Below are 20,811 nucleotides of genomic sequence, written 5' to 3'. Positions count from 1 at the left end.
ACTGAAGAACAGGACTGCAAAGCCTCTGCTCTTCTTTCGGAGCTCAGCATCTCTGGAGACGGCAAGTGGAAGCAATCACACAGGCATCTGCTAGCATCAGAATTTCAGGGGTGGTTACGTTTGCTGAGATCTTAGCCTGAAATCTTGCCATCAGTCCAGCGATAAAATAGCATTAGCAACAGCTGCATTCCAAGGCAGTTGATGTCAGCAGGGGTCTGTTATTGTTGCTCTCAGCACAGAGTCGCTGGCAGGCTGACACACAGGCCACCAGACACTTATTCCAGCCCTTGTCCTGAATTAGGCATTTGCCAAATAAAGAAGGCTGGCTCTTAAATCCAGCTGGGCAACACACACACAAACCCAACCAAAAAACCAAGAACTAGGAGCAATAACAATTCTCCTCTCCTCTTGTGCTCCTACCACCTTTTTTTTTTTTTTAAAGCTTGAAACGCAGCCTAATGGGTGACTCTAATCCTAACCTCAAAAATAGTTTGCATTTTCTTAGAATAAGGAGTGACTCACCCCAGTCACTTACTCATAATCGCTGCAGATTGTTGCTCGTGGAAATACGCGCTGCCAAGAACAGAGCTCATTGGTGGATAGGCTGAACACATTTTTCTTGGATAAAACCTAAGTCTCAGTCCCCAGAAAGTTAATTATTAAGCCACTGAGCTGTCAGACACCTAGAGAAGAATATGCACCATTCTGTTATTAACTCTGTATGTTAGATAATTCTGAAACAGGCACTTCAGGGGAAAAAAAGTAGAGAGAATGCTATTTAACAAGTGCTTTGCATTCTCATCCCCTTTTCTATATAAAGAGAGAAAAGGCAAATTAACTGCATAAATACTAAAAAGCAAAGCAAGGAGTTGTGTTCTACAGTAACAGTACCCTGGGATACCACTTCTAAAATATTATATCTTATATTCAATATTTAACCTGGTTAAATACTCAGGAATTAGCACATAAATGTTTTCTGTAACTACAAGATGTGCTCCAAGGGATTTTTTTGTTCCCCTCAGTATTTTCTTAATAGGAAAATAAAGTACATCATACCTGAGTAGTCCAGGCTGGGTGAAACTCCACAGCAACCTCTTAAATGCAAATGGGACTGTAGGGTTGCCTGTAGCACCCTCTGCCGCAAGACATGGTATCTTACACAGTGAGGAAACAGATTACTCAAGAACTCTGATTTACACTTCACAAATCATTCCATCATTACCCGTGTAAACCCACAAAGTGTGGAGGCAATGATTTCATTTATGAAAGCTGACTTTTCCTAATTGCTTTTATATAGGTTAATTCTTTCAGTTCTCTACACACAGTTACACAGGACCCAAGCGAGTGGCTCACACAGAGAAGTCATGAGGGTGTATGTGTAATTATCGGCCTCCAGTAAGGGACGGTACCATTTCTGCAAGCAGATGTGAACTAGGTAGTAGGAGACTTGCACAAAAATAACCTTCATGTTAGCCATAACTCATTTGAAGAAATCTTCGGTATCCTTAACAAAGCATTTAGTTACAACCAAATCCACTTACATATGAATACACACTCTAAAATAGACTTGAAAGCACACAAAGCAGACTGATACACAACACCAAACCTGATTTTTTTTAAAATCAGGTTCTCTTAGCAGAAAGTTTTGTTTTGTTGTGTTTTTAAAACCAATACACTCCCCCCTCAATAAGGGGGGGGGGTGTGTGCAAAGCCTATGGGAATTCTGGAAGAATTACCTACACATTAATTTGTTTTCCTGCCTTTTATTAATAACTGAAGAGGTATTTAACATACAACTCTGAAGTCACATGCTATGTTTAAAGTCATACTTGTGACAAATCTAGCCATGAAAAACTGATCTCTCCTGCTCCATCCTCAGAACTGGAGGCTCAGAGAGCTCAGTCAATAGTTACTCACACACACAGACCACCATGAGGCTCTGGTTAATGAAGTAGCTCAATCCAAGTTTTACCAAAATGCTGGAAAAACAGGACCCATCACCCCCCCCACCCCCCACAGCCACCTTTAGAGACAGGGAAGGTTACTGTGAGGAACCATTTAGAAGCAGAGGGGCAATAAGATTCCAAGATGACACTTTCCATTTTCACTCTCTAGAGCAGATTAGTCCTTCAAAGCATTTCATATCCTCTGTGCTAAAGCTACCTGAACATACTTTACAATTAGTTTACTGCTGCACTTAACTTCAAGTAATAGTGTTGAGGATGGATAGGTAGTGCTACTACAATCTTTAAATATTTCTCCAAAAGGTAAAAAACTGCTTAGCTCAGTTATGAACAGGATAGAATGAATCAGATTCTGCAAGAGAAGTCAGCAATTCATTTGTTCTGCAGCAACAGAAACCTGATATACACAGAAGTCAGAGCATGGGGGGGCAAGCTGTTTTAAACCCACAATCTTAATAATCTCCCATAGTTTTAGACCTGCATTCTTGCCATTGTACTTTTTGATTAAGTATACTTACCATCTCAGTCACCTTGAGAGCAATTGCCACAATTTTATTTGATGTGTTGATATAATTTTATTGAATTTCAAACACAAATCATATTTAAAAGCCTACTCAGTGTACTGATTACAGCAGTAGGTTACATAGAAGGTAATAGTTTAAGAGGAGGTTTGCAGATAAGTGGCTTGTGCTTTGTGAGAAGCCTGTATTGCTCACTCGCACTCTTACAGCTGACAGGACAGCAAGATACAGAAAGAGAACAAGTATTTACAAGTATCTCAGAAAAGTTTAGAGTTAGAATTTCACATATGTACAGTTTTGAACTGTTCAAGTATGTTTCAGTTGGACAAAGTGCTACAGGTCACATATAAAAACACAGTAAAAAAACCAAAGAGGAACTATTAAGACAAAGAAGTGGCAGTCATTTGTGTGCCAAACAACTTGTAGGTGGGTTGCAGTATATGCAAGACCTAGAAGCTGAATGTATCTGGAGTATTGCCCTGAATTTGGAAAGTGTAGCTGGCAGCAGTAGATTCTGGCACAACATTTTGGTCTTCTTCCTCCTAGAAGAAAGAGAGGTAGCATTTCAGCCTAGTAGTCAATTCTAGAATACAAAATAAAAGTGGAAATAAAGTCATCCTGCAGCCACTTACTTCTGCTGAGAAATATTTCTCAATCAGGGTGGATGAGGCTTTATACACTTGTTCGTTTTCATGTGACTGAAGAGCTTCAATTTTGTCTAGACCACCGCACTCCTCAATCATGAGGCAGAGTTTTTCAGTCTCATTTATCTTCTCAGCAGCCTGAAAGAGACAAGCACGGAATAACCTCAGACAAGGTGCATGGCACTAACTACTGGATGACCACTAACACCACCTTGGACAATAATAACTGAGTGTACTGCATCCACCTACCAAGAAGATATTAGAAATAGCGTCCAGAATAACTAGCACAGTTTTGCTGTCTTTAGCTGAGAGGAGATTCAGTAGTGGTTCAACAACACCAGCCTGAACGAGATAGACAATCTGGTCAATTGTTCCACCACTTGTGTAGTTCGTCACAGCCCACACAGCTTCCTTTTGAGACTTGAAATCCCCCTGTGGAGGTAAAAGCAGAGTATTTGAACACAGATAGCAGCAGTAATAGCAAAAGCCTAATGTAGTAAATACGGCTTTTGTTTACCTTCCTCAGAATACCAATGAGATAAGGCACAAGGCCATGGTCTACAACTCGCTGAATCTGGTCCTGTCGTCCAGCAGTGATGTTGGACATGGTCCATGCCGCTTCTTTCTGAATGTTGTTTTTATGATGAGAAAGGAGACTTGGAAAAACAGATAGTGCTCCTGAATCAATAACCATCTGCGTCTGCTCATCAGTACCAGTGACGATATTTCCTATGGCTCTTAATGAAGGGGTCTGAAACAAATATGAAGACAGTACTTAGGAACAGTACTCATCTAATCTGTGCTTGAGCAAATACAACCACATATGACACCCCTCCACTCTGGCCTTCCCAGTTAAGAGCATGACATGCTCTGTACTGACGAGCTTTAAGCTCCTCATTACCATTATATCTGCAGACATGAAGCAGGTTAAGACTGCCCACCTTCCAAGGCCAGTCTGCACGCAACTATCCAGGACAGAGCTTTAGGAAAACCATCTCCCAAGTGCTAATGCAGTTTTATTATTCTAGAATTATAGTGTGCACAGAGCACTAAATACTGTCCCTAGAATTTGGATTTGTCACAGTAGTTCAGTGTTAAAAGCAAGTTTTAAAGGATGTAGTCAAAGATGTCCCAGTTCGTTGCAGGGGGTCTGGACTACATGACCTTGGAAGGTTCCTTCCAACCCAAACTATCCTATGACTGTATGATTCTATGATGTTGGCTGTTGTGCTCCTCTGTGTGCTAAATCCACTGATTATGTAAAGAAGGTGACAGTTATCAACAGTAATAATCTGTGTCTGATGTAGGGCAGTCTCCAGGCAAGAGAAAAGCTCAAATCTTACCTACACAAACCATGGAACAAGGAATGGGTTGACGTAGGAAAAGAACCATTCAGTTACATGGACTCTGTTCTAACTGTAGTGTTATTCATGACTCAAATCAAGCAATAGCCATCTGCACATCTGATGCTTACCATTATGGGCAGTTCACTACACCCCAGGAGTTTCACAAGTTGCGGCACCAATCCAGTTTTGACTACAACTTCTATCCTGTCATTGGAACCATCTGTTAGATAGGAAAGTGCCCAGCACGTGTCTGCTAACACCTCAGGGTCATCGTGGTGCAAGAGTCTAACGAGAGTTGGAAGAATCTGCTCAATGGCTTCTATGGGTGGCGCAGGATTCTTATTACGACACAGGTTTGAGAGAGTCCAGGTAACATTGCGTAAATATCCAGACTGCAAGAGTTGAAAGAAATGGTTAACAACAGTTTCACTGAGTTTTCATTCACTTATTAGTAATTATAATTTGGATCATACTGCACACTTACAGCCAGAGAAGAGAGATCAGGAACAGCTAGTAGACTCAGCAGTGGTTCAATTGCACCAAATTTAATAACCAGATCCCTGTAGGCAGAACCATCCCCTGAGAAAAGAAGAAAAACAGCCAGGTGAAGACCAGAATAGAGGTACATGTGCATACAGAATCATTATGTGCTAGAGGATAGATTTCCCTACTGCTCAAGAAGAGCTAGATAAAATAAAAAGGCCACTGAGCTTAAGTTTTTCTGTTGGAGAAAAGTAATTTAGCATACATTTTTCTATACAGCTTTTCTTAGAGTTTAACACTAAAACAGGGATTTGCATACTTCTTTGAAAACATATCTATGCCCTACCACTAGAACAGAGCTCTTCCCATAACATGGGACTTCAAATGTGTTTTAATCAGCGGTTGCATGAATGGATTCTATATTGTAATGCTTAAGGAATACTTATGTTTGACTGAATTCTCCTATTGCCAAGTACAAAAAGTACCTTATAAGTGAGTTTAAAAATGTGAAAGGACAAACTAAGAAAACTTCAATCAACCAAGGCTTTTATTGAGCTCATTTTCTCTGCATGAAGACTCACTATTCTCTTAAGGCACAACTGTAGGAAACCATAATATAGTAAATGCAATATTATTTAAAAGAACTATATTAATTTAGACCAGGCTTTTAAAAATGGGAAGCAATGAATATTTGCCACCACATATACAGATATGTGAGCCATCTGCTTGTTCCTTTGACCCTTCCAATGAACACACAGAGCAGAGCTCATTGATAAATCACAAAAACACCCAGCGAGATGTGAAAAAGCCTCATGTTGTAGCATGGTTATATAGCTCTATCAAAACTGAAGTGAAATATGGAATCAATCCACATAATGCAACACACAGGTTGCCAGGTATTGTATGAGACACCTTATACTGGGCATGACATGTCAGTAATAACGTCCTATTTTAAATAAAGGAGGAGGTGTGAAAGAGTTGAGTAGCACATTGACATACCTGCAATATTTCCTAATGCCCACACAGCCTGTTCACTGATGTGAGTGTGGGGAGAGGCCAGGAGTGCAATAAATGCTGGGATAGCGCCTCCATCTACTACTGCCTTTGTTTGTTCTGACGTGCCAGAAGCAATGTTGGTCAGTGCCCAGGCAGACTCAAACTGAATAGGACTACAGTCCGCTCTGCCCAAGAATGAGACAAACTTGGGAATCAAACCAGCCCGAATTATGTTGTCTATGGGAGGCTGCTTCTCCCTTGAGAGGAGTTTCCTGAGGAGGAAGACAAACAGAAGGCATTATTTTTGTCTGCAGAGATCTGAACAACAGATTCCATTAATCAGCCTAAAAAACAACCCAACCCAAACCCATATTTGAAAGGAGAAAAGGTTTCGCATTGCCTTAACACTCAGGGAAGGCAGTGCAACAAGACATGAGAAATGCAGACAAGCTGAACACTAGCTTCCTAAACCTCTGTTAATGTTGGTTTTGGCAAGTCTTCACTATATGAGAGGTTCTGTTCAGATTCTGAGCTAAAGCAGACCTGCAAGAGTCATAATCCACCTGAACTGGCAGGTGTTTCTCAGCAGACAGAAGGTTCATGGCTGCCAGCAGTAGCACTGCAGCAATTTACAAGCTTGCCAAAGGAGATTTTAGACTGGCAAGCAGAAAGGAAACATGACATACTTCAAAGCCCCATCACCTTAACGTTCACATTACTCTAAGGAAGATCACTGCACTTAAATACTGTAGTGAAGTATTAACACAGTTTAAAGATACCTTATTCTGCTATAACAAAGAGTTTTATTTTTACTCCTACAGCTCTAAGACTGACTCCTGTTTATTTCGACACCTCCAAACCACTAGAAAGAACTACTCCTTCCTAGTAAAATGTTCAGGCACATTAAACAGGCAAAAGCCACACAATTTCAATAAAATTATAACTAAATGTAGTATTCCTAAACATTGTATAAAAGGCTGACTCAGGTTTTGAAAATACTGTCTGATAAGAAGAGCCATAGATGCTGCTATCAACAGACACTTCAGCTCATAAGCAAATTCTTTTACTCTGCCTGGTTCCTGGCTTGCACAGCTGAATTGGTTACTTTCCAATCTCTTACCTGGCAGCTTGAGTAGCCTGTAGCTGAAGTTCCATATTATTACTGTTAACTCCTTTGACTATTTCTTCAACTGACCAGTGTGCTGAAACCTGTACAATAAAAAGTTACATGAATGTGGAATGTGTGGTGAAATGTGTCTTCATGACTGCAGAGTCCTTCTATAAATTATGAATGTTTACAACAACTTCTTTTAATAAAAGATTATACTGCTACATGATACTCCAAAAGCATATCAGCTACAACTTTAACTACAGTTATCTGAACTACTGAAAGGATTGGGGCTTTTTAAATTGAGTTCTTCACACCACCATTACACTGATACAGTAGGCTTATGCATAACTGCCTAAGCTATGTTTTAAAAGCATTGTCCATTAGAGTTGGCAGTATATACTTAAGCTGGTAATATATATGTAGTGCTGTGTTTCACACGAGAAGGAATTTGTACTAGTGTGGCTGCATGAGCTCATATTGCAAGAGCTCCAAGTGTGCCCATCCCAAGAACCCACTTACTTGATTGCCCCTGTTTTCCTGAAGAGGAGAAGTGGCATCATCTGGTAAAGTGCTAACATTTCTTCTTTTAAGCATCTGGTCATCTTTCTTGGCTTTCCTCAGTTCTACGTTGACTTCAATACGCCGCCTTCTCATCTCCTGGAGGATATACATTCATAGTAAATTATTGGCTTTTACAACTCACGATGAAAGAAATGATGGCAAAAAAGTAGTGAACTGTAACAGAAATACTCACTGTAGTATCCTTTCCTTTGTTCTTGAATCTATTCAAGCGAGCTGCTGCTGTATTGGTATTCTCATTAGTAGACATCTTGCTTAATAGATTTTTGAGAGAACCAGATAAAAATAAGCCTGAAAACAGAGTAAAAATTAAAGAGCAAGTTCACTCCATGCAATTTAAATTTTAAAAAAGAGGATCAATACTTGAGAATCATACGTTTTTCTGTATTATGTACAACAACAGCTTCTGACTCGATTGAACATGCTAGTAACATAACAGCTGTCTCTTTAAACTCCTGGATGTTACAGCAAGCTCCAGCATTAACACAAAAGCAGTAGGCACACATGCCACAAACTCTATCAAAGCCATTATTTTTAGGAGCAAGATTGGTCTTCCTTCCCATGGATAGCACACATACTTTTAAATACTGTTTTCACTATGCCGTGTGCTTATACTGCACAAGCACCCCCATCTAGTCCCACCCCGACCCCCTTTGACAGGAACAGGTTTTATCCCCTTTTGCACTGGAAAGGCCCCTCGAGGGAGCTTGCTATGCCGGTGCGGCCGGCAGCACACAGCAGCAGCTACACTGCTAAAGAGGCAGCCCCTGCACCTTGGCAGGCTCCGAGGAGCGGCTTTGTTTCGGCCACAACTCAGCCGGAACAAACAGCCCGCTCTGGGACGCGCCAGCCCTGTCAGCCGCTCTCCAGACAGCGGCCTGTGACCGCGGACATCCGACAGGCTCCAGAGGGAGGCCGCCCTAGAGACTCCGGCAGCAGAGCCCGTTCCCTTCCGACAGCCCAGCGCACAGCCCCGCGACCCCACACGCGGCTTCTCCCCTCCACAGGCTCCCTTCCCGCCCCCGCAGGCAGGGACCTCCACCTCAGACTCCGCGCACAAGCCGTCCTGCCACCGGCCGCTCCCAGCCTGCGAGCACGCTGCACTGCCCCTACCCGCTCCTGGCGGGATTTAAATTCTCGCTCCCTCGCCCTGCCATTGGCCAGTTCGAGCCATAGCAACCTTCTGATTGGCCAGTTTGAAAAGCAGCTCGTCTCGCGATGAGAAGCGACGAGACTCGGCCGCGCTCCCGGAAGAACCGACCAGACGTCACGTACTCGAGCACCCGCCCAGCGCCTCAAAACTGCAACTCCCGGCATCCTTTGCGCAGGGAGAGCGCCGGGCGTTGCGGGGAGGCGGCGCGGGGCATGCTGGGAGTTGTAGTTCGGGGTGGGGCTAGAGGGGTGAGCACAGGGAGATTTCCACACTCTGGGGCAGTAACTTTAATATTTCCTCACAAACAGCCTAAATTTCTACCTCAGTAACCGTGAGGTCACCGCAAGCTTTTCCCCAGACTCCCTGTCTTGTGTCTCCTAGGAGTGCGGCGCATGGGTATTTAATGAAAATGGGGTGTGAGATTACAATTTAAAGCAATTCAGCAGTAATCGGGACAGGTCGAAACTAAATCGTACAGAATGACAGAAAGAGTATGCTTTCCTCTGTGGCACGCCCGCAAAATCAACCGATTTCGGATGGTTTCAGAAGGGTTTGGCCATTTTACAAGGAGCGGAATGCAAAAGCACACACTATTTCACAGGAGATGTAATTCCAGCCATAAAATCTGGAGGAAACCCATGATTCTGCCAGCAATTCAAGCACTTCAGCCTACAGTTCATAGAACAAGGGGTAATGGGTTCAAACTGGAACACAAAAGGTTCCACTTAAGTATGAGAAGAAACTTCTTAATGGTGAGGGTGGCAGAGCCTGGCCCAGGCTGCCCACGGGGGTTGTGGAGTCTCCTTCTGTGCAGACATTCCAACCCGGCTGGACACCTTCCTGTGTCACCTCATCTGGGTGTTCCTGCTCCATGGGGGGATTGCACTGGATGAGCTTTCCAGGGCCCTTCAACCCCTGACACTCTGGGATTCTGTGAGGAGAGGGCGCGTGAGCCTCGACACGCACGAGCTCACCTCCTGAAGGCGGCACCACGGGCTCGCGTGACGTTGAGGGGCGGGCCGCGAGCACAGTGCCCAATGGCGTGCGAGGAGGGAGTGGAAGGGGGCGGAGCCCCAGGAGGGCGGGGCAGGGAACGGGCTGGCGGGGCCCCCCGGTCACGAGCAAAGAGAACGTGAAATCCTGCCTGGGGGCGGGGCCAGCGCCGGCCGGGCGGGGCTCTTACTGCGCGGCGCAGACAGCTTTAGCTGGGTGACCCAGTGGCCTAATGGATAAGGCATCAGCCTCCGGAGCTGGGGATTGTGGGTTCGAGTCCCATCTGGGTCGTGCCGCACACGTTTTGTGGTTCAAGTGTAGCGTGGTCTTTCCCGCGCAGCACGGTATGGGCGCCCAGCTGGACCCATCCAACACTTTTATCCGCGCCCGGTGGGGAAGACCCGGAACGGCGCCAGTAGCCCGGTCTGCCGCTGGCACGGGCTCGGGCGCGGCCCCAAGCTCCCTCAGCCGCCGCCCTGCCCGGGGGCAGCTGGGCCGCCTTCCCTGCCCGTCGGCACCGCAGCCCTTCACCGGCGCCACCGCGCCTGGTGCCGCCGCCGCCTCCCTCCTTCCCGCGGGGGTCCTGCGGCAGCGCCTCCGCCCGGGGCCCGGCTCCGGCGTCCTGGTCGCCGCGGATGCGCGGCCGAGCGTGTGACTGGTGAGTGTCCGCGGAGCCCGAACGAGCCGGGGCCGGGGGGCGGGCTGGCCGGGTCGCACGGCGGGCCCGCGGTGGGGGGCAGGCGGGGACCCGTGGCTGTGACCGCGGCCATCGCGCTCCCGGTCCCTGTTTTCCTCAGAGTCCTGCTCGGAGAGCTGCTGCCAGCACATCTGTCGCTTCTTGAACCGTAGAAATGCTCCAAATTGCCCTTTCAGTCAAGATCCGGCCCAAGTAGAGAGTCTGGGAAGTACAGACACAGGCATATGTTGATATAGGTTGAGTTATGCCACAAGTCAATTTAAACAGAAGGCTCCTTGGAACATATGAATTGTGCAGGACACTCATCCATCCCTCCCTCCATCTCTCCATCCATCGTTTAAACTCCTATTTCCATAATTAGCTATCTGGAAATACTTTTGGAGTTTAAATGTTTTACAGTAGCAAAGGAAAATAAGGATTAATAAACACTACGCTAGACACTTACAACACTAACAGCTGTGTTAAAATGTGACACATTTTGCACACTGTTCTGGCTAGTTTTCTGCTTTTTCACCCATAGCCGCTTGAGGTGAAGCTCTGTACTTTTAAGAATTTTATTAAGCTGCTTAATTAAGACAGTACAACCCAAACAGTGTTTAAAGCTGGACCGCATGACACAGGCATTACTGAGGAGCAGATTTTCTCTTGGGGGGTGTGTTTTGGGAGCTGGGATATAGCGCTTTTGTAGGGTTTTAAAGTTCTTTGTTGCACCTTAAAGGCATGAACGAGTTCACTAAACTTCATGACATCCAGTAGCAGCTACTGAGAAAAACTGTCACAATGGAAATCTTGTCTTATAACAAGGTCACTCCTTGCAGGAACATAGGGCTTAATGTACTTAATTCAATAATCCAAAGCAGGGTTGTGTGAAAATTTGCAGAGTTCTTCATATCGGCAAATACAGATTTAAAAATAAAGTTATATCAGGGCTCAGCAGAGCTCGGACTGGAGAGTAACTGCTGCATTTGTTGTTGTGAAAGGAGTCATTGAAACCGGTTTCTTAAACCGAAAGAGATTACCAGCTGTATAACTGGAGGTGGACAGGAATACCTAAATATGTTTCATTGTAATGTGTGCCCTTTACCGACACTGAACTGCCTGTTCCAGCATCTGTCAATCACACTTTGTAATGTAGTTCTTCATATCCGCTAAACCCAGATTTGTTCTGTCTGATTTTCTCTAAAAAACACGATAGGAAACAAGACATTCCCCTAAAGTAAAACCCTATTGCTGAGAACGTATATCTGGATGTTACTCTCAGCAGCACAGGTGGCTGCAGGCAGTATAGATTGTCTATAGGTGTGGGGGTGTCCGGGGTGGTGGGCAGTATAGATTGTCTGTAGTTGTGGGGGTGTCTGGGGCGGTGGGCAGTATGGATTGTCTATAGGTGTGAGGGTGTCCGGGGCAGTGGGCAGTATAGATTGTCTGTAGTTGTGGGGGTGTCGGGGGTGGTGGGCAGTATAAATTGTCTATAGGTGCGGGGTGTCTGGGGCGGTGGGCAGTATGGATTGTCTGTAGGTGTGGGGGTGTCTGGGGCGGTGGGCAGTATAGATTGCCTATAGGTGTGGGGTGTCGGGGCAGCGGGGGCTGCAGCTCTTGGTCTGGCTCCAGTGGGTTGTCCGGTTCCCGTTTCCCCTGGGGCTGCCTCTCATTAGTGTGAGTCGGGGATGGGCATAAAAACACTCCGGTTCATTTTGAGTCTGGAAAAACCCTCCTTCAAAATGACAACCAGAGTGTTCTGGCTCCTCTGCTTTGTCTTCAGATCATCTTCCAGCTCGGTGGCCGGTAAGCTCGTTAACATTCAAAGCGGGGCTGGGGTTTGCCTTTGGTGTCAGGGGACGCTGAACACTTTACTACAAATTCTTTCATTTTCAGCTGTATTCTTTTCAGCAGTAGCCCCATAAGGGCTCAAGAAAGAAACGTTTCAACCGGTTTGCGGGATGGGAATGTAAAATGCAGTGTTTGATTTGTCAGCATTTGAAAGAATTACGAGCACCTGCCAAAGGAGCAGCGAGCCGGTGCCGTGAGCCCTGCCAGCCACAGTCAGCACTCACCGCTTGACTTGCTTCTGCATATGGGATTCTTTTTATCTGTATGTGATCTTTCCCTTTTAGTCTCCTTCCCCTCACCCTGTAAACTCCAGATTTCTGATTTATTTCGGCATGCTGTCACATGTGCATGCAGCAAGCTGTCCTAAACGGGTATATTTTCTTTTTTTACTCTCTCATTGATGGTACAGAAATAAGATATATATATCTATTCCATTGGGAGGGAGAAGTCCAGAAGCTAACTGTGTTGCAGTTGTATTTCTCAGGTTGCAACAGCTTGAAAGGAATATGTTGGTATAGGGGAATGGACCTCGAGGTCCTGAACAGATTGAGTAGAGAAAAATTAACTATTTCTTGTTACAAGCCATGAGAGAGGAGGCACAATAAACTGCTAGAAATGTATACTTATAAAATCAAGTCCAGAACACCTGCTTGGAGTTCCCAGCTTCATATTGAAACATCTCCGGAGCACCCTATCGCTTTCTTTAACTTGGACTTTTCCCACCCCCGTTCTTCATGGACATTCTTTTGACTTTATGTGTGGCCAACCCAGATATCAGGGAATCTTTCCCATGACAGCAGCTGGTGAGAGCGAAGGGGGAGAAGTGGCAAGGTCAGCAGCGGAGTCAGTCGGAGCAGATAAACCAGGACGTTGTTCGTCTGTGTGTGTGGAATATCTCTTTTCACACAAGGAGTCAGGATCAGCCTCCTACACGGCGCTGCCCACAGCGAACACCCAGAGAGCGGCTGTGTGTGGGTGAACAGCTTGAAAACGCCGCTGGCTGACTCCAGGCGTGCAGCGGAGGCCTGAAGCAAAGGGAAAATGAACTGCAGGAGGAAATGTCTCTCTTCCCAGGCTAAACAGAAGGTCGTATTTCTCTGTGAGGTCCAAATGAACGAGGTGAAGGAATAAACGAAGGCCTAGGTGACAGTCCAGCTTGCGTGAACAATGTCATTAAGCCCTTCCATTTTTCACTAGATTCCCAGACACTTCCTCTCTCTCTCAACCCTTGTCCTCTCAACTTAAGAAAAGCCTTGAAATAATTGTTACTCCGCAGCAATAGCCTAGCTACCAGACTATGGCGCTGCCGCTATACAGCTCTGTGGTGCAAAAGTCAGAGATCCAAAACTCTGAATAAAGACCTTTTCAGTAGCATTCAAAGCCCAGAGCTGCTGAAGAGCCCAGATGACACATGGATGGGAAAACCAAATAGTTCTGTTGTCATAGTCTTTTAAACAAGCATCCCAAACGGCGATGTGAACCTTGTTTCCTCAGATGTTCCCTGGAGATTCAGGGTTTTGAGAAGAGGGTTTGTTTATAAGTCGTGTTTTTAATTTGCAACAATAATAAAGTAAAAATGCAAATTCCCGTGTTTTGCTCGCACAGCTGCATTCTCTGTACTGGGCCTTCCGTGCCTGAGTGCAGAAGAATGCGGAGCTCTACTGTATTTCATCTATTGAACTATTTATCAGTTATATTGTCATATTGTTGAAGGTTTCTCTTATGGACTAGAGTCTCTGATCTGTCAGGCACTTGTCATTCAGAAGCACATGGAACAATAACAAAATTAAAAGCCTAATTAGCTCTCTCCTTTTTCCGTATGCAGGATCCCTGCCCTATGCCGAGAAACCCAGTCAGACTCTGAGCAAAGATGCTCATAGTTCCGCAGATGCTGCACCTGGCCAAGGGAAACTCCCCGCCTGGGGCACCAGAGACAATCACACACACCACTGGCGGCCCAGACCTCCCGGGGTCATCTCCCTCTCGTCAGACAAAAAGAAACGCACCAAACCTTCTCTAGAAAACAGCACGGGGCTGAGGAAACACCTCTGGCGGTACGGAGGGGCCCTGGCGCTGGAGAGCCCGCCCGAGGGACCCTCTCCTGCCTCCCTGGACTTCAACCGTGCGCACAGGAGGCCGGACAGGCGGCCAGGACAGGCTGCCAACAGCGTGTGGGCTCCTTTCCGTCAGCCAGACTCTCCCTACCGACGGGTGACGTCCTCAGAGGAGTCAGATAATCCCAACACGCTGGATCACTTCAACCGACCAGGCAAGGTCATCCTCCATAAACCCACCGATCCCTTGAAAAAGGGCATCAAACCCTCCTGGGCCACCAACCGCCGGCCGTCCAGCTCGCCCGACCACTTCAGCGTGCTCAAGAACGGTAAGAGGACGGGGCGCTCTGGGAAGGGGCAGTGTGAGCTCCCCAAAGGGTGGGCGGTGCAATTTGGATGAGATGTCCCCAAAGGGCCCATCGCTGCCCCTCAGTCTGTGTGCCTGTTCCAGACCCTGATGAGAAGATGTGTCTGAGCGAGTGCAGGAAGGAGAGAGACGAGCTGGAGGCTTATTGCACAAGCGAATTCGGTAAGTCGTGTCCTCCCTGAACCACACAGACACCTCTTAGTTCATCTATTACTGACATTTCACCTCTGCCTTTAAGTTACTTTTTCACTCAGTATGTTAAATAATTACCAAGTGCACTTAAAAGGACCCATCACAGCTCTTCATAAATGTGCTACAACAAACGGTACCAATTTTTACATTACCCTTTCCCTACCTTTGGCTAGTATTGCTCTTTTTTCTGTTTCCTCTACTTTCCACTCCTGAGAGGAAGACAAAGATCTTGCTGCTGGTCAACAGAACTGAAAAGACCAATTATTTTAGATACTCCAAGATTAAACGTTGTTGCCGTGTTACTTACCTCTTACTATTTAGAGCAAGTTTGTGGTTTGGGAGGCTGAAGTTTCAAATGAAAATGAAATGGTGAATCAAACAAAACCAGAACCGTGTTCCTCTCTGCAGAGAGGATTTTCACTGTCTTCAGTCTTCGTGTCCATGTCGCTGTAGCCGAAGACAACAGCCTGGCATTTTCATACTGAGCATTTTCCAACTGGAATCTGGCCTCGCGCTTACAAAGTTGTGAAACAGATACCAAATTTTCTCACAGTATTTTAAGAGATAAGCAAAATACATGCCTAGTGCTAACAGATGTTTCCATTTGTAGAACATAAACACGTTGGGAGACATCTGTTTTCTCTAAATGGAGAAGTCAGGAAGTGCTTTTTACGAATACTATATCCTTTATTTTTTACCACTCTCATGCATTCCTGTCCAACGTAGGCCTTAGAGCCAGCCGGCCTTTCTATCCTTCACCCTTTTAACGAGTTGCAGTCTCATTCATCTCTTAAATTGAGAAAGACAAGTAGGAAAGTGTGAGCAGCAGATCAGGCAAGGTTGCATTGCAGTGAGCAGAGGGAGCCTTGTATGTCTTTACATTTACAGTGCAGACTGATGGGATCAGTTCTTGCCGGTGAGGCAGGTGTGATGCTGGTTACAGGCCTGGCTGCCTTACCTGCCCAGCACATCGGTTTGTTTTTCCCAGTTCCTGCAGTCACAGCACTTGTCAAAAGCAGAAATGGGGTGGAGAGCGTGAAGAGATGAGCGTACAACGTGGCCTATTGCTGCCCTGGCCTTGGTGCAAGGGCCTTTGCTTTCAAAAGCTGAAGCGTTTCATTGGCAGGTTAGCACTGTACTTCAATGTGAAGTTTTGATTGTGAGAATTTTACTTTGCTAGGTAAATATGTCCACTTTTTATATATCAGGATGGAAAACAGGACTCAAAGCATCACTTTCTTTTGAAACATTTTTGTAAAATTCACTAAGACACATCTCTGACCTGCAAGCCACAAGGAGGCCGGTAACTCAGCAAAAACTAAGGTGACAAACTCATTAAATGGGATTAGTTGAAGCAACTCCTACAGCATTTTAAATGACAGCCCTCACATAGATCCGGAATTGCCACCAAGATATGTAACCTGATGCTTTTGTTTTCTTCCTGTCCCTTAAACCAGCAGTGAACGGAATTGTTCATAACGTGGAGAGCCTGGGGAACGGAGTCCATTTGATCACCCTGTTGGTAAACAGCGATGGATTATACAAGACGAGTCGCCTGTATATTACTCCTGACGCCTTCTTCTTCCGCATTCACATCCTAGTTGTGGATACTTTAAACTGCAGTAAACCGTGTCCAGACTTTAAACTTGGTAAGTAATTCCAGCTAAATCCATTCCGCTATTCCTCCTGTGTAGTGCCGTCTTAGTCCGGCCTAGTTTAACAGGCTTATCCTGGGTGGTTGTTTCTCTAAACGTTTGGAAGGGAACCAACTGTGTGGAGAAGTCAGGAAGCAGCATTGTCCTTTCCTCACTTTATCCAGTTCCAAAACGATTGCAAGAATTTTCAGGATTGCCAAAAAAAATGTAAGCAGGAGCTTAAGCTGATGTGTTTGTCAGTAGTCCAGTTTTCCTTCTAAATGCAAGTTTATCAAATACCAGTATTTCCCCAAAAAACTTCCAACTGCAGCACAAGACTAAATAATTTCCATGCAAGCACAACCCCCAAATCCCACTGAGGTTCAGGATCTATTTCTGCAGGTTACAACTTTGCATCCATTCGTAGATCTGTTGCCCTTAGAGCGAGCGGAGTGAACAAGGCCTGGCTTTTCTCCCCAGCACAGAAACCCTCTCTGTTTTGCAGGCAGTAGATACATCGTGATGGGTCGGATCTACCACAAGAGACGGCAGATCCCCGCGAACCTGCTGCGGTTCCTGCGAGGCCGCCTGCGCCCGGGGGACGGTTTGCTGAGGAGCAGCAGCTACGTGAAGAGATTCAATAGGAAGAGGAATCACAAAGTGCAAGCGGCTCACACCAAATGTCCATAAAGCTCCAGTGACCTCCGTCTGTGACACAGGCAGCAGAATCACCGACCAGAATGACCCCGGCTGTGGTTCTCACCTCTGAAGCTGGTGGGGAGAGGATACTTGCTTTCGCTAGGTACCTATATATTGGGAAATTTAGCACAGAAGTCAGTCTAGGGAATGTTAAGTGGTCATGAATTTGCCGTTTTCAGAGCCACGGGTTATTATTGCCTCCCCTGCTGTAATGTACCCTGATAATCTGTAGTAATTCTAAAGTAAAATGCTAGAGGCGTTGTAGGTAAACAAGAAGGAACTACAGTTTCGTACCCTTAACCTTGAACAAACGTTAGATGATGCCATCGCTGTATCTGTTGAGATGTCCACTGCATTTCACACAACTATGCCTGAACTATTACATGCATTTGATTCAAAAGAAACCAACAAAACTAAGCGGCATTTGTATTGTTTTGGTATCCTCAAACACGTCTGTACCAGTGCTGCATTTGCACACGAAGCGTACCAAATAGCTGTGTAATTATTCCAGTATATGAATACACTTACTGAAAGCAAATCAAGTAACTGCTCAACACAAATGCCCCGTTAGGCTTCCAAATAACGGCACGAGCTCACGCCAAGGAATGCAGAATAAACATGGTGCCGCAGGCGCATTTCTGAGCCCGGTGACACCGTCGTTTCCTTCAAAGTTCAGGCCTAGGACCGTGAACTGAATGTCATTGTCCCATGAGAAACACCACCAAGTTTGTACTTGCACATCAGTAAAGTTACTTTTCCAATCAAAGATAAAATTTTTTAGTACCTCTAATGTGGTGGGATGTAAGAACCAATAAAAGGGTAAAGGGAATCTGTTCCAAGAGTCAATATGCAATAATCATGTCTTTAAAAGACAAAACAAAAAGTGGTCATGGGGTTCTAGAATATGTAAAGATATTAAACAACGGCATCTGCTAGTTTGAGAAGTCAGCTGGGGATTTTAGATAGCTATACTGAAAAAACGAGAAAATGTAGTTTAGCTTAAAAACCAGACATACACAGTAATAGGAGCCAAATACCAAGAGCGACATCATACACTTTGGGATTCAAAAGGCTGTTACTATAGGACAGGGATTTACTAGCAGCTTGTGTCTACCTGAAATCTATACTGTCTCACTTCGGATACGTGAAAGAAGATTTCGCGTGGAGCGCAGCACATCTAGATGGAATTTTTCCGAGAGACTCTGAGGGGGCTTTGGATTTGGCAGAACGACTGTTCCTGGCACTGAATCAAAGCGCTGGAGCGACTGGGAGGGCCAGAGAAGGCAGAGGGGCTACTGGGCAGCTCAGGTTTCTCGGTTTCTATTCTCAGCTGAAGTCCAGGCAAGTCCTGGGCTCATCTGTTTGCCCAGAACGGCAATTACATGCCCTTCCCCGCCCCCAAGACGTTATCATAACCTCAAACAGGCAAAGCGTGGGTACAAAAATAACATCCACAGCTATATCTCATTTTGATTGTCTCCTGGAAGAGATAAATAATCATACACCAGTGGTAATGACATCCAAAGGCTGAGTAAACGCCAATGCCTGACACGAACCATCTGCACCCTCAGATACAGCTATTGCTCCAGAAGCCAGAAAAGCAATTGATTCTGTGTTCTTGTGTCACAAAGTCACTTCACCTTTCCTTTCTTCCTCGGGGGGTCGTTCCTTACACTGTCACCGCAACAAGCCGCTGCGTTTCACAGCCCAAATGCAGCTGGAGGAGCAGTGAAAAGACTCTTCTGACTTTTAACTGGGTTTATCAGACACCGACTAACGTACTGAAGGGAAAAACCAAACTCCTAGGTCAAGTGGATTTCTAGAGTCTTGCACTCACCATTACACAAGCCTCACAGCAGCAACCACGCTGAGAAGATGACGGCACTTCCGCGGTAATTTTGATACGTTATCGTTCATTCATTTTCTCCCCAGCAGGACAAGGATGGGAGTTCTGCAGGCACAGGAGTTCTGGCGTCTCCCACCTCGCCGGGGCTGCACTTCGGGTGAGCCCAACTTATTCTGCTTCAAATCCCCATTAACTTTTACACCAGTACATCTAGTGCAAGGATAACTGCTTCAAATTTGTTTGAGGAGACAAAAATCAAGCTGGTGCAGCTCATGTTATCAAAATCTGCATAACAATATATGACCATTTTGAAACAAATGTTGCAATAATTTATAAAAATACAAAGAGGAGGATGAGTGGACAGAGATGACAAACATCACTAACTTACCATGCTTTTGAGGACGGGGGGATGACACCAGTGATGTATTTTCAGTAGCACCGTTTAACTTTAAAAGAACACCATTAATATATCAAGAAAAGCACCTCAAGCTACTCAATGGCAACTGAAAACACTAAAAAGGCCTCTCAGCTGATTCTATTCTAAGTATGGACTATTTCCCTCATCAACCTGATTCACTGGAAATGATATATAATCTGGCAAAGCCGAGACCTATAGATGACAATGCTATCAAATGTTTCATTAGAAACACCACCAAATCGATGTCAAACACATGACTTTATTTGTCTAGGATGATGTGTCCTATAAGGTACAAAAAAGTACTCTTCAGTTTGCCACAATTTGTTAAAAACATAGCAATCTATCACCTACAGGTAGGAAAGTTTTAAATGAGGTCATATATATTTATATATGAATAAATAGTACAGAAATACTGTGAAGTTTTGATGAGATGCAGATGTTCAAATGCTGTTCAAAGTTGAGATTTTTCCTTTTTGCATTAAAAACACAACGCATACAATATGCAGCAGCATTGTTTTAAACGTCAAAGGACAACATGACCTAAATGCAACTACTCTTACTTTAAGAAGCATAAATGGATTATTTTCACATTGAACAATTATTTTTAATTTTCACAGATCGGTTAAATGACAACATTCGTATGTACAGAAAAAACACGGGTTTTTATTAAAGTTATCCCAGAAGAACCTGTACACCTGAGCCTGAAAGTGTAAGAAAGTGTGGTCAGTAGCAACATCTTTAAGAAAAATAACAGAAGAGTTTCTTGCATAGCAAGGTGTGAGGTTAAACCCAAAAGGAGCTTATCCATAAACGGGGGAAATCCTGTAGAACAGAAGGTAACTGAATTAGTGCAAAAGCCGGTCAAATGGTCGAAGAGCCACACGCAAACCGCGGCTGGTTAACTACAGACGGGTAACACGAGCGAGTCGCGCACAGGAACAGCAGCGGCATCCGTGATTCGCGGCTCCTCGCGGCTCCGGGTTGTCCGTGCGGAGCAACTCGCGCAGGAACCGGCGCAGCAGAGTCCGGGCGCCTTCCCGAGATAGAACGACGCTCGGCGCTTCGCGTTCCTGGAGCGCTTGGCAAAATATCACTGAATTCAGCGGGGGGCAGTGACATCGCACAAAATACTTCCTACCGTGTTATCCGTTACAGTAATTTTGGCACCGTTGTAGAAATGTTATCGGGGGGAACAGCTGCTCGACAATGAGACGCGGCACCACGGGAGCACAATCGAGTCAGGTCTGCCCAGCCGCTTCCCTCCCGTTACTTGAAACATCGGCA

At 45.3% G+C, this 20,811-nt stretch overlaps 2 protein-coding genes across 2 annotated transcripts; one reads left to right on the top strand and one right to left on the bottom strand.

The window, feature by feature from the left end:
- Positions 1-2,497: 2,497 nt before the first annotated feature.
- Positions 2,498-8,778, bottom strand: KPNA2 (karyopherin subunit alpha 2). Its single transcript, XM_082066952.1, has 11 exons — positions 8,687-8,778; positions 7,820-7,935; positions 7,585-7,722; positions 7,075-7,163; positions 5,958-6,226; positions 4,960-5,054; positions 4,604-4,867; positions 3,647-3,880; positions 3,379-3,561; positions 3,118-3,267; positions 2,498-3,027 (listed from the first exon to the last, which is right to left on the bottom strand). The coding sequence occupies exons 2-11, from the start codon at positions 7,892-7,894 to the stop codon at positions 2,935-2,937; spliced, it is 1,590 nt and encodes a 529-aa protein (XP_081923078.1). The 5' UTR covers positions 7,895-7,935; positions 8,687-8,778; the 3' UTR covers positions 2,498-2,934.
- Positions 8,779-8,862: 84 nt separating this feature from the next.
- LOC309447091 (UPF0450 protein C17orf58 homolog) lies at positions 8,863-20,039 on the top strand (the record flags this gene model as incomplete). Its single annotated transcript, XM_082067390.1, has 6 exons — positions 8,863-9,031; positions 10,131-10,448; positions 14,143-14,700; positions 14,823-14,900; positions 16,388-16,579; positions 17,070-20,039. The coding sequence occupies 6 exons, from the start codon at positions 8,863-8,865 to the stop codon at positions 17,252-17,254; spliced, it is 1,500 nt and encodes a 499-aa protein (XP_081923516.1). The 3' UTR covers positions 17,255-20,039.
- Positions 20,040-20,811: the final 772 nt, after the last annotated feature.

Source organism: Streptopelia decaocto, assembly GCF_964273445.1.
Source record: "Streptopelia decaocto genome assembly, chromosome: 16".
Taxonomy (NCBI): domain Eukaryota; kingdom Metazoa; phylum Chordata; class Aves; order Columbiformes; family Columbidae; genus Streptopelia; species Streptopelia decaocto.
Note: the sequence above shows the minus strand (reverse complement) of the source record. Positions and strands in the feature narration are given on the sequence as shown.

What these genes read in the sequence shown, in the direction of transcription:
- KPNA2 (XM_082066952.1), bottom strand. Translation starts at nt 7,894, where the DNA reads ATGTCTACTAATGAGAATACCAATACAGCAGCAGCTCGCTTGAATAGA. An exon ending in GGCATTAGGAAATATTGCAG is followed by an intron (nt 5,055 to 5,957) that starts GTATGTCAATGT and finishes TTCTTTTCTCAG; the next exon opens with GGGATGGTTCTGCCTACAGG. An exon ending in CTATTTCTAATATCTTCTTG is followed by an intron (nt 3,268 to 3,378) that starts GTAGGTGGATGC and finishes TGTCTCTTTCAG; the next exon opens with GCTGCTGAGAAGATAAATGA.